General features: G+C 45.4%; 1 protein-coding gene across 5 annotated transcripts in view; it reads left to right on the top strand.

Moving 5' to 3' along the window:
* The window catches only part of LMO1 (LIM domain only 1), a 75550-nt gene that overhangs the window by 3173 nt on the left and 58784 nt on the right, over positions 1 to 13593 (top strand). Inside the window, exons 3-8 of one of the 5 annotated variants that reach the window (XM_027810445.2) lie at positions 854 to 1231; positions 2916 to 3005; positions 3758 to 3827; positions 5246 to 5623; positions 6921 to 6979; positions 8508 to 8659. Coding sequence is in view for 1 of the 5 variants with exons in the window: in XM_055722917.1 (XP_055578892.1) it covers positions 11157 to 11178 (22 nt within the window). In the remaining 4 variants the exon portion in view is untranslated. Of the gene's footprint in view, positions 1 to 853; positions 1232 to 2915; positions 3006 to 3757; positions 3828 to 5245; positions 5624 to 6920; positions 6980 to 8507; positions 8660 to 10727; positions 11179 to 13593 lie in introns of those variants that run through there. The other 4 variants (XM_055722920.1, XM_055722919.1, XM_055722921.1 and 1 more) reach the window with 4 other exon arrangements.

Below are 13593 nucleotides of genomic sequence, written 5' to 3' on the forward strand. Positions count from 1 at the left end.
CCAAATGTATGCTTGCTTTTAGTGTGGGGTACAAGGGGATATGCATTGGTCACATGTGATCAGCAAAGCCAGCCCATTCCTACTCCTTCCCTTCAACATGTTAAAGGCTGCCCTTGAAGTTGTGCTTCAAGGCACATTGGGCCTTTACTTAGCCCCAAACACGGACATAATCCATGTAAATAGGTACATAAATAAATAATAATAATAATATAACAATAACAACACTTCCAAAAGATGGCACAGGGATGGGTGGCCAGACTTGGGTTAGCCTAGGATTACTTTCTTAGTTTCTGTCTGTTTAGCCACCTAACCTCTGATTCTAAATAAATGTTTGTGCCAAGAGCACCTAAACATTTATGAAAAATTTTGTCAGCCACCTGACTTTTGCTTTGGTGCCCAAGAGACTTGCTGAAAGTTGTATGGAAAACTTCTACCAGACTTGGAATAAATCCCAAGTCTCCCTAGTTCCAGTCTAGGGCTTTAGCTGCAAGACCTCCTGCCTCATTCCCAAAAGTTTACTATATCCCCTTCTCCCCACAATTTGTCAGTCATATGTGCTTGGAAAAATCATTCATCAAAGAAAGGGGGTGTGAATCATTATATCATGTTATTACACGTGGCAAATTAACTTGTCGCATGTTGGAGAAAGAAAAACCTGGGGTTTATTGCTCTTGCCTGAAAATGGAATAAACTCCCTTAATGTCCTCATGCAGACTGACTCTCTCAACTGAGACCCCCTCATGTGATGCCACCTGCATTATTTTGGGCTTAATTGCAACACTTTTATTGTTGTTATTTGCACTCATTTGCTCTTGAGTATGTCAGATTTCCCTTGTGTGTTTTCTTTTTTCAGATTTCTGCAGTGCTCCTGAAGCCAACTTAATAGAGACTGTTCTATTGAAAGCTTTCTGAAATCATCCTTAAATTATGCTGCATAATCTCTTGAAATTAAGTCAATGGCAAAATCCAAATGTAAGTTTAATTTGGCACCTTCCACTTAACTGATTCCCAGTGTATAAAAAACGCTTCAGTTAAGTACTTAAGATGACATTTAATTGGTCCTGAGCCTCGTGCTACTATGTGTAAAAATCTCTGTACTCTTCAAAAACTTTAATCACTGTCTTTCAGGCAGGGTTAGGCTTCTTAGGTATATAAAAGCTTTAAAGCGGGACAGACCAAGAAATTTGTTCCAAACTACACAGCTGTCCTCCGTGCTTCTTCATACCTCTTGGTAAGTAAAGGGATTCTTAGTTGGTAAGAGTTTAAAAAACTATCAGGGACAGTTGTTGGGGTTTTTTAGCTCCAATTAAATGAGGGCAGGGAAGTACCTGTAAGTAAATAAGCAGCTGGAGGAAATAAGGAGTTATCCTTGCTTCTGAGGAGACCTTTTTGAAATGTGCAAGAGGGTTAGCAGGCTCTTGTGCTGCTTTCTGCTTGTCCTGCACAGTTACAGCTCACTAAGCTGAAACTGGAGTACCAGACAAAGAAGTGGAAAGTTATCCAAAATTGCTCACTTGTTTAAAAGTAATATATACATTATTGTTAGTCCTTCTATGGCATTCAATCTTACAGCTACATTTCAGTTAAGTGTTCTTCTATGGGCACGTTCTTTCTCTCTTGGTTTTTTTGGCAGTAGTGTTCCTTTCTAACAGTATTTTAGTGCTGAGAATTGATGGCAAGCTATATTTTATCCATATAATGTTTAATTTAATAAGGCAAAATGTGATTATTTGAATTAATTAGTGAGTGTGTAAGAATTCAGTGTAATGCACTTTTGATACTCACTTTTAAATGTATGCTTATATCTATTGATTTATAAATATTTGAGGTATATTTATGCAAATTTAATATACTAGCAATGCAAGGTATTATAGATCATTTGCAAGAGTGTTGTAGTGTGAATTCACATTTTAGCAGTGAGTGGTGTTCATTAAATGCCTGTGCTTCAGCTGTGTGTTTGCATGGTGGTATTTTTTCTTTTAAGCCTTAGCTATTAAATCCATTGTAAAATACTGCAGAGTTGTATCTCAGCCTTTTTAAGTGATTGCTTGACTCCAGTGACTGTTTGGTATGGAAGCTATAGTCAAAATATGTCTATTTAAAACAGATGTAGTCATTAGCAGGCCCTCTAAACTGTGCTTCCCAGATTCTTCTAAGTCAAACAGTCTCCTAAGCAGGTTAGGAGGCAGATGATTATCACCGCTCCCCCACACGTCGCCTCACTCCTGCAGCGGCAAGGGGCTAGTGCAGTAGAAATCAGACTTGTTGCTTAGTTAACAGACAAGTTTGCTGCCATCCGTGCTCCTCATTCTGTCTTGAAGCTGAAAAGAAATACTAGTGCTTGCTCTACATTATCTATTTTATATATATTTTTATATATATATATATATATCAATAGGCACGGTAAGGAATGTTGCTCCCCTGAATGCTGCCGAGGGTTAGCATTGGTTGGTGATTTGTTGCATCATGTTGCAACACTCTGGACTGCTACAGGGAAGGTCCTTTGGGCCACTGTGATTCCAGAGAACAGCGCCCAGGGTGAATTTAACCATAGTGTGAGGAGCAGGAGGGGTGGGCTGCGATAATCTGCTGTGGAAGAGAGAAACAGCAGAGCCTGAGCAAGGCCTTGCTGGTAACAGAAGAAACAAGATTGTTTCCCAGAGTGCCCTAACCATGACCTTAGGATAGGGATTTCTGACTGACCCTGAGCTATGAAGCATTAAAAAAGCAACAAATGATCTACTGGGCTGTCACTTCTTGACCTCCCTGCGAACAGAGAAGCTTTTCTAGCTCTCACTGAGAGAATGGTATCATTTCTGTAGTTATCTTTACCGCTTTCAGACTGCGTTTCTCACCTGTTCAAAGAGACCTGTGGCAACTGCTACCGTTTCGCTCCAGTTATTTTCATGTTTTAGGATAACAGTTCTTGCACTTCTGTCATTTGCTGATGGACCCAGAAGCATGTGAACCTGCCCATCTGATTTCAATAGTCTTTTCCTAATCTGGTAAGGTGATTTGTCATTTTGTTAAGATACCCAACACGTACCTCTTCTTTAGGACTAGGGGAGTTGCCACCATTGTGTACAGGGAGTAGGAAAAAAAAAAGGGGGGGGGGGGGCAGGGTTTTTCATGGGGAATGGACTCTGTGGTCTACAAGCACAAAATTGTCTGGTCTCTCAGCTGTGACCCTGTTACAGCAGTCGCACACACACCCTTCCCCTGTGGCTGGCTTTACAAGAGAACAAAGGCAGCAGAAGTGGGTTTACACAGGTCTGGATAGAGGGTTTGCCTGCTCTTCGCAGAGTGTCTGTGCAGGTGATGCCCTGCATGATACAAACAGGTGTTACCACCTGCAAACGGCTGTTACAGGTGTGTTACTGGTGTTACAGGTCTGGGTCTGATGTGCATGTTCCATCACTAAGTAAAGCAAATGGTGTGTCTTGCAGCCAAACATCCTACTGCAGCAGAGTTTCAGTGGTCGTTCTCTTTGGGCTACATCTAAATATATATGAAGCCAGAGTTTGTCAGCATCACTCTGCTGGGTTGCATGCTGCCTGGTATGTTATGGTTACTCTGTGCTGCTGTAGTATAGACCATTGTAATCAGCCTCTGGATGCTCCTAAATTAAGGCAGATCATCTTTTACTCCTAAGAAACCTCCAGAACCCAGCTGCAGCTATAAAGCTGCTACCAAATGGAAGCTGGCCGCGGTTCAGAGTAGGGGCCAATATTTTTAACAGCATGAAATTTTGTTATAGGGCTTCTGGAAGGATTCTGTATATGAACTGGAGCAAAATCAAAACTGAAGTCCCCTGTGTGGAAAAACAGGTGAAGAAAAGGTTGGCTGTGTTTGAGAAGGGATGTGCATCTCTTATATATACTACAGATAACGTCCGAGAACATTAATTTGGAATAAGGTGTATCTTCCTTTACTCTTGGCTTATGTTAACAAGTGCATTATAGTGTCGTGACCTCTTGTGTCTGAGCTGGTGTCTAGTAGAACATACCGGCTGTATTAATCTAATCAACATAATCAGAAAATAATTTGATATTTTGTTAGGAATTAAATCATAAACTCTACCCATTCTGTATGGGCCTGTCCTTCTCCATGTACTTTCATATTGCCACTGGTGGCTTTTTGTTTGCATTACAGCAACCTGAGGGTAAACACAAGGCAAGATCCAAGATAGGAAGGCAAATTGGTTTTGCAAACATGGCAGGGAAAGTGTGTGGAATCAAATGCCAATATTAATGCATGACATCTGCTCTCTGCTCCAGTTCTGAGTAAAGTAATCCAGTCCTAATTACACACTGCTGTGTCCTCTACCAGCTAAGGAGAATGGTGCAGCCATTCTTAGCACCGGTATATAAATTTCTCTCTGGATCTGATAGATACATTAGATGCAGGGCAGGCTTTTCATTTTTTGGCTGTCAGTTGCTTTGGGTAGCACAGAGAGAGGGGAGGAGAAAGGTTGCGGCAGGAAAAGATCAAAATCTTCCAAAAAGAGCTCTGCTCCTAGAATAAAATTTTTTCCTAGACAACTTTCCCTGCAGACCTCAATCAATATTATTCTCATCTGAGTGCACATATTATTCATTAAGAAATGTTGGCAAGATATGCACTATAGTGTATGCCTTCATTAGAGTCTCCACCTGCCTGCTTTTATCAGAAGATCTTCAGTGACTTTCATCTTCATAGAACTTGTGTCTGTCTTTGGATTGGGAAAGAAATCTTGTAATTTTACAGGATGGGTTTATTATTTTTTTTAAAAAAAGTGAAATATTCACCTCTTTGGTTTGTGCATGTGTTTTCTCATCTCACATGTTAATGGATCAGGATTATCATCATTAGATTCAGACTGAACTGGATGCTGATGAAATCATGTGCAAAAGATAGTCCAGTGCCACAGACCCTCACTGGCTGTGTGACATGGGAATAGCTGGAATTCCTCCCTTGTCTGTTCAGCAGCCATGTCATATCCTTTGTGTGCACATACTGCTGTTGTGCCAACAGCCATTTTCCTATGGAATCAACATTTTCAGATGATGTGTTGTTAGAATGACACTATGAAGACCTGACAAATGTCACCCATGCCAAGTAGAGCCAGAGGGAGCCACAAAACACGAGGGACACTGGCAGCATCTTAGGATATTGTCATCACAAAGCAATGTGAGCCTGACATTGCATTTTCTCTTCTCAATTCATGTATTTCCATTTCTGACTAATCTGTGTCAATTCTGCCTAGTCTATTCAGCAGCAAGACAGTGAAGAAAGAATCTCACAGAAGAAAGGCACTGGGATTTTTGGACAGTATGTTATGGTCTAGCTCCATGACTGGGACCCTTGTGTGCTGCTGCAGTAAAAAAACTGATAGTAACAAAACAAAGAGCCAGCTCCATGGTTCTGCCTCCGTTCATCCATCTCACATTTGATTAGTCCCTGCTTGACATCGGGCTGGGAGCAATAAGCTCTGATCCTAACGGTGAATGTGGCATCAAGCCCGAGAGCTCCATGTGTCACTCCAGAACCAGATACTGTCTCACTGGATTCCTCCATAGAACAACTGAGGCAGATGTGTGGATGACAGATTCGTCTTTCGGGTCTACCTACCACACCCACCAAGGTAAGGAACAAAAGGCAGGTCTATCTGCAGGAAGACACTGCAGTAGCAATTAACTTTGAAGCAGAGAAGGATATACAGAAAAGCGAATTATTGGTCCAGATGAAAGGGAGAGACATAGAAACTGTCACCAGAATTTACTCCTAAGATTTAATGGGGTGGGTTTTGTGGGGTATTGTGAGGAGGGGTTTAAGGATTCTTTACCGCTTACTTTAAAGGATTCTGGAAACTGCACGGATACTGCTGTGTGCAGGGTCAGAGTTCATGTGTTGACTCACTTAGAGAGGTTGGGCTGAAGGTGCATTCCTGAACTTTTGCTTGACTTCAGTATGAATTGAAATTTTACATCGCTGTTGAGAACTGAAGGAGCATACGAGTGGAAGAACACATCTCACTGGAGCCTGGGAAAGTTTTGGGAAGTAGAAGGAGAAAGGAGGCTTCTTGGAAAGACGAATCTCCTTTTAGTATGCGTTCCCTGGAGCCCAGGGGAAGGCAGCCTGTCCCAGCCCCTTTTCTGGGCCTCCCCTAAAGCTATTCACTCGTGTCATAGGTTGCTCTGCCTTAGACCTGCCCTTCTTCCCAGGTGTATCGGTACTGCGAAGACACTGATGGACCTGCAAGGTGTCAAACCCAACCTGATCCTCCAGTAGCTTGTACCCACTCACAAAACCTTTCTGATGCTGGTTTCTCATGTAGAGAGAAACTTCATGGAGTTCTTTGCAGCTGAGCTGTTCTGGGGTGACAGGACCTGCCCCTTAAACGTCTTATGAAACAAGCAGCAGACCAAGAATTTAGGTCTTGCTACTTTTATTTTTTGAAAAAAATATTTTTCTTTTTAACTTTGTACTATGAAGAGCAGCAGCAAAACTTCTGAATAACTAATTTATCTGCTGTAAATTTCTCTAAAAGGTCATTACAGACTGTAAAGCCTAATGGCTTAAAGTGCCAGCCTTATATCACAGTGTTAAAGAACCCATTCTCTAGAGGTAGTGTTTTTGAAGCTTTGCCATTTTTCTCCTATCAAAGGAAATGCTGTATTTTTAACAGACTATTTTCTTTTTTAAAAAATGGCCTATATTTATGAAAAATAGTTAGCGTTCATTTCACATAACATAGTAACAGAATCGAGTGATTTATTTTTACAATGTATAGGCAGGGAAGTTAAGTAGATCAAGCAGGAGTTTAGAAATAATTGAGGTCTGTAGATCTCAGGTATGTATTTAAGTGGTCTTTTGAACTGCAGCCCATGTTCTGTGTGAACATAACTTTTCAGAGCACTTGTGATTTTCCTCTTTTACAGGACTGCTGAATTGTGGTATAAGGTCAGGCCCGTGGTCACTCTCTTCTGACACTAGCAAGGTAGGTGCAAGTGATTCTGAAATGGGTTATAACATAGAGATCTTTTGTAGCTAATCTAGTACAGAGCTGTGCAAATTGTCTTGGTTATTTGTGTGAATTCAAGAAATAAAACCCATGTGTCTAAACTGGCAGACAAAAGTCTCATCTGCTCAGAAATCTGACTTTGGAAATGGCTGCTAAATTCACCATATGCAGCCGTGGTCTTTGGTATGGCCTGATACTGCCTTCACTGTGGGATTCTGACTGGCATATGACTTAATCACCTTCTTTTTTGTTTTGATTTTTTTTTCTCCTGTCAGCTGAAAGATAAAATAAAAAACATATTAACCTCCCTTATGAAGCTTTATAATTCCCAACACTGAAACATTAACCAACTCCTTAATTAAGAGAGACTGAAAGTAGAAGAATGCTTTTATGTCATTAGCTGGTTTTTGCTCCAGTCATCTGCCTCATTCAAGCATAGGATAATATGAAACCTCACGGGTCTGCTAAAGGCTTGACTTAAGTATATTGCAGACTTCCTTTGCAATTTAATAAGAATGGCACATTGTTCTTAAGAAACTTCATTTTTTTCTTGCTTGTGCTCAAGGCTAGCAAAAGAAAAGTAAGAGCAGCTAGCGAGCAAGTACCTCAAGTCAGACCCAGAGGTCTGAGCCCTAGCCCTTACTGCAGCACATAGGTGTATTTATCCCTGGGTACCTCTTCCCTCCTGCACCAGGAATATCAGGAGTTAGCATTAGACCAGAAGGTTTCCTGGGCAGAGCACAGCTGTCCTTTTTTATCTGTAGTCTCTGCAGTATTGCGCATGATGACTTCTCAGAGCTGCCTAGACAGGACGAGTGCAAGGTACTATAATTGAATGAATAACGGTGCACGTTAATGATAAACTGGTACCGCAGCAACGGTGTTGTGTGGTCCTCCTCCGGCAGTGAGCTGCTTTAGTGCTTTATTCCACAGGACGGAGGGTCAGGGAACTGAGGCTTATTCCCAGTTCTGCCATTGATCCGTGTTAAGTTTTCCCAGTCACTCATTATGGCGCCCATTACCTATGGAAGCGCTTTTCGAAGGAATGATCTAGCTGTTCCTCTCTGGTGTCAAGGTACTAAAAAATAAAGTGTGGTAAAATTCTTTGCATAAGATTTCTAATCTACTGAGTGAAGGAGGCTCAAAAATTACTGGAACTTGCTCACTTCTCTGAAATGACTGGCTGAACAGAGATAATTGAAAACCATGCAGAACAATGCTTCACCACGCTGCAAAAAAGTCATTTGCCTAAAGTGGGAACCTTTACACTGGGGTTCATCCCTTCATTTTATCAAAGCTGTAAACCTAAAAATCCCCAGAACTGTAACTGTAGGATAACAGCAAGCTGTTCAAACTGCATGATGTTTGTTTGGGAACGGAATGTTTTCGGTTTGTACTTTCTTTGCATTATTTTTCTCCCCTTGTGCCAAGCTCCCTCATGCGCATGCACATGTGCAAATTCTCTCTTGCCTTCTCCCTCCACCTCTTGCTTTTCCATCTCCAGTGACCACATCCCTCTCAGCTCAAGTGTGAACATCGCTTCTTAAGAACGATACCAAAGTCAGCGTCTGTTTCCTCAGTTTCTTCCTGTTCTACCTTGGGCATCCCAACAGTGACCTTGAGCTTCAGTACGTGCAGACGAACACCTGCTACTCGGTAAGTCTGTGTTTAGATGAAACTGCATCACCCCTGTAGCAAAGTCAGAATTAAGGCTCAACAGTTGCATACTAAGATCCAGAGATTCTGGGTTTGCACCCAAAAGTCTCCCTTGGCCACAGTGAGAAAAGGAATAGGCTCAAGGGCCAAAAGCACACTAAAAAATGAGTTGATGTATGGTGTTCTCCAGGATCAGTATTTTTCAAGTGCTGCTGTGTTCTTTCAGAAAAAAAGAAAAAAGACTAATCGAGTTAGATGGACCAAGTTCCGGTGGGTGCAGTATGTGCCATACAGTGGAAATTAAAGACCAGAGTATTAACAGGGTTTGTTGTGTTACAAAGCTGAAGGCATTTTTATCCTTGTCTGTGTGTACTCACAGAAAAACATACTGCACTAATGAAACACAACTTTGTGTTCCCAGTCATATTTATGCTTGCAAAGAATGAAGGTAGCTCAGGAAGTTTCTTGCCAAGCAGGCTTAGCTACAGGGGTGGGTTTTTTGGTGGGGGAGAAGAGGAAGTGCTTGTGGGTTCCCCCCGGCCCCTTGGCTTTAAGTTATGTGTACAAGGTGTGTTTTAAAGAGAGTGGTAGAGTTGCCAAACAAGCAAGTTCAATCATGGCTGTCTTGACGTGGGTGAATCGGAAGATGGGGAATTGGGGAAGGGATAGCTCCCATGAGATGATGTGCAGCATTTTCTCCATTGAAATCTATCAAAAATTGTCTGGTTCCCCTCAAGGGGAACCAGCCTGAACAGAAGTCCAAAAAAAGGCAATGTGAGGGGACCTAAATAAAAGCTAATAGATGAGCCGAGCTAATATTAGTTTCCTGATATATAAAGCCAAATGGATTAATGGATCAGCTCATGCATTGCCTAAGGAAACAAAAAGAAAATCTTCAATACTTTTGTGCACATTGAGGTTGTGAACAATAAAGGTATTTAGAAAGTAAAAACCTAATTTGGGGGAATCAATTACTACTTCTTTCTTCTTACCCGTTTTTTATTTAAAGGAGGTTCACACAGAGGTAAAATTTGGGCAGCACGCAAGCCAGAAGTCGTGCGTCTCAGATACTACAATGATGGTCGATCTCGGTTTGCATCAGTCTTGCCTAGGCTCTTTTTAGCATTCCAGCTTCAGCTAATGGAAATCAAGCCCATTATGGTAAATGTAGGAAGCAAGTACATTAATAGTGGGCACTGACATTAATTCAAATGGTAAACAATTCAGAACTGTTCCCAGTACATACTAGATTATGTATCATCTTACCTGCTGCTTCAGAGGGCCTCTTCTTTCACAGGTTGTTAAAGTACAGAAGGTTGTCTGCCACAGAGTTTTCTGCTTTGGTAAACAAAACTATTTGCAAATTATGCTTTGCTCCCCATCAGCCCTACATACTTTTTTCTTTTTGGATTTGGTTGCAAGAGAACTGCCACCGTCGCAACACTGATCCGTTCCTGGCTTTCAAAAAAGAGGGGCGGATGGGGCAAGTTTAGCAAAGGGGAGATGTGGGGAATAATCAAATGGAAAGGTAGAAAGAAAATTGAGCTTATTTATACAGTAACACGTGTGTTAGAGTAATGCCTCCCTTCCCCGGCTATACGCTCCCCCATTTTCTCTCTCACACACGTATATACACACACACTTTAACTGTGCTTTTGTGTTTTGTCAGAATTAATGAGAAAAGTTCCCTTGCCCTAGGGGTAATTAGTGTCCTTGGAGTTAAATAAGCTAATACTTAGACACCTCTGGCACAGGCAATTATGTTTGTGTATTGAATAATTGATTCAAAGAGGGGGGGAAGGGGCTGCTAATCAGATCTGAGCATAATGAATTGATTTAATTAACAGGGGAATCTGAGGGTCCCTGGGAAATGTGTGCATTTATTCAGCAGCAGGAGAGAGTGCAAAGCACATAAATTGAGAGAGAGCGAGTGAGCGAGGCAGGCGGCAAGTGCTTTTGCTTTCAGTGATAGGTTCACATCTTTCCTCCCTCCCACCCCCCTTCCTTTGAATATAATTTTAGATTTAGAGTGAAATCAAGAGAAAAGCACTTTAGAAGCCTGGAAAGCTCTTGCAGTAGCAACAGCAAAGGGGGGAGAGGTTGCGAGCTCTCACACGCGATTACGTTAAGACAATTTTTGACAGCGCAGGTTGGAGGGGACGGAGCGGGGGAGCCGGCCCCCGAGACTGTGCCTCCCTTACCTTTTCTCTCCCCCCATCCCCCGCCGCCTTCTTTTTTAATCCCTAAGCTGGCACCCGCGCCGCAGCGGCGGGGCCGGGGCCGAGGCGGCTGGCGCATCAGCCCGGCTCTCCGGCGCCCGGCGCGACCGTAGCCCGCCGCGGCCGCGCTCCCAACTCGCGTCCCGGGGCAGCGCCGGGCGGCCGCGCCGCTGCCCCCCGCCTCGGCAGCCCCCGGAGCCGCGCGGCGGCGGCTGGAGGGGGAGCGCCCCAAGGAGCCGGAGCGGCGGCGGCGGCGGCCGCCCTCGGCGCCCGGGACAATGGTGCTGGACAAGGAGGACGGTAGGTGGGAGCGGGGGGCGGCGGGCGCGGGGGGCTGCGCCGCGGCAGGGCGCCGCTGCCCGGCCTGTCCCGCATCGCCCGGCCGGTGCCTCACAAAGGGGCCCCGGCGAGCGCGCCCGGGACGGGCCCCCCCGCCCGCCGCCGCCCCGCCGCGGTTCGGAGGCCGAGCGGAGCGGGGTCTCCCCGCCCGGGCGTGCCCGGCCCCCGCCGAGCGGCGCGGCGGCCGCGCTGGGGACCCGGCGGATAGCGCCCCGGCCCCGGGGAGCGCTGCGGGGGGGCGGCTGCCGCCTGCAGCCCCGGCACCGGGCCCGCCATCGGCGCCGGGGGCCTTGGCGTGTGGCACCGGCGGGCCAACTTCGGTGCCCCCGAGGCCGTGGCCGCCGGAATGCCGCCCGCTCCCGTTCGGCGCCGCCTGGCGCGGTGCGTGAATGGCCATAAAATGTCTCGGGGGGGGGGGGGGGGGCAACTCGGGAAAGTGGCCACCGGGCTGAGGAGGCCAGTGGGAGATGCCTTCCTGCGCGGTTTCCCGCCCCCCCCTTGTTTCTCTCCACCTTCCCCTTGCCTTTTGATCTGGAGTTTCTGCCTCCGAAGGTGAGCGCCCGCCGCCGCGGCCCCGCGGAGCGATGGGGCACGAAGAGAAGCCCCAGGCTGGCCTGTGCCGCCAGCTGTTGGGAGGGGGCCGGAGCGTGCACAGCTGCAAGGTTAAATGCTCCTGCCCCGGAGAGGTGCGTGGGGAGGGAGCCTGCTGCAAACCCGTCACATGCCTCTGGGCCCACAATCCTTTTCCCAGCGTTTTTTAATTCCTCCGGTTCCTGGCGGCCCTCTGAAGTAAGCTGATGTAGTGTTATTAATGGGGTCTATAATGCTCCAGTCGAAAGCGCGTGTTGAGGAGGGAATGAACTCATCTGAGTGGCCGGCGAGGGCTGACAGTAGAAAGACTTCTCTCATCCCTCGCCCCCTGTGTGCAAAGGTAAAAGGGTTAAGTAACGACAGAGGAACTGGGCGAGGGTAATTTCTTACTGGTATGTGCAGCAAGGTTTGTGTTTCTCTGACCTCGCTTTCAGGTGTGACCTGCGTTGCGAGAGCCCCCTGAATTTTGCTCGGTTGTTGGAGGAAAAGGCAGACAACGCTTTTAGAACGTCTCCATTAATACCCTTTAATAATAACAATGACTGGGTGATGTCTTAATCCCAGCGACTCTGTCCGAGTGTGCCTGCCAACCTGTATCCATTGCAATCTGATTGATTGAGGAGCTAACAGCAGGATGCTGCCTCCCTTGCAGAAGCGAGAGGCACAGGTGAGCTGGGAGGAAGAACTGAGATCTGAAGAGGGTTTCCTGATAGGGGTGTTTGGGTTCTTTCAGGTGTCGCAGACATACTCATTAAACGCAAGGAGCTTGGGGCCGGCACGATGGTAGTGTAAGGAAATTAAACTAGAACCGTTGATTATCCAGACAGTTCTCAACAGCCTCCTTCCAGGAGATCTCATGAGTGGCTGCATGAAAGGGAATAATGGTGGCGATGGTAGGAAATTAGCGCAGGGTGCACTTAAAAAGGAGGAAAGAGGAAACAAACCCCTGATGAGAGGGATGTGGAGATCAGAGCAACAAACTGCAGTAACGCCTGGGAATCTCCTGGGCTGTTGACAGAGTAGTTATGCTGGAAGAGGAATTAGGCTCACTTTTAAAAGTGTGCTGGAGAAATTGGGGACAGGAGGTGGGATTGAGAGAAGAAACTTTTTATGAAGAGGTTATTTTACCTTTGTACGTTTCATTCTGCCTGATTCAAATGGGCTCCACTTGCCCGCTCATCTGTGAATGTTAAAAGGGGATGCTGGACCTGCGTAGGTTACAAATGGATTAAAATGGAAGCTTTTGCTAACTAAACCAACTCCTTTTGAAATCAAGCTTGAATGAGCTTGTTAATAAAATGGGTCTGGTTTACTCCCATAAATGGCGCTTTTTTTTTTTTTTTTTTTTCTTTTTCCCACCAGAGGCCAGTCTGATTTCTACCATCTAAAAATCCTGGCGTTGTGGCTAGTATCCGGTTCCCTCCTTGATTTTTAAGAGGCTTTGCCATGCGTGGGCTTTTTGGTTTTGATTCTTTGGTGGTGGGTTTTGGTTTTGGGGGGCAGGGTTTGAGGGGTTTTCTTCTTTTGAGGTCTCTGGCAGCAGTGGGGCTATTCGTAGTTAGTACTGTGTGGGGAAGGTAGTATTTCAGAAATACCCCCCCTGCTCTCCCAGTGGTCCTTGTGCATCGCAAGGAGGATGCTTGCTGTCTAATAAATAGAGGTTGCAATGTATCCTTGCTTTTGCATCCCTGAAGGCTACTTACTTGGCAAGCTGGGTCATGGCCATGGCCTCAGAGGCAGCCACCCACTCTTCCAGCTCTGGGCTGGGGCTGTGACAGTGCCCTA

This window comes from Falco cherrug, chromosome 10, assembly GCF_023634085.1.
Source record: "Falco cherrug isolate bFalChe1 chromosome 10, bFalChe1.pri, whole genome shotgun sequence".
NCBI lineage: Eukaryota > Metazoa > Chordata > Aves > Falconiformes > Falconidae > Falco > Falco cherrug.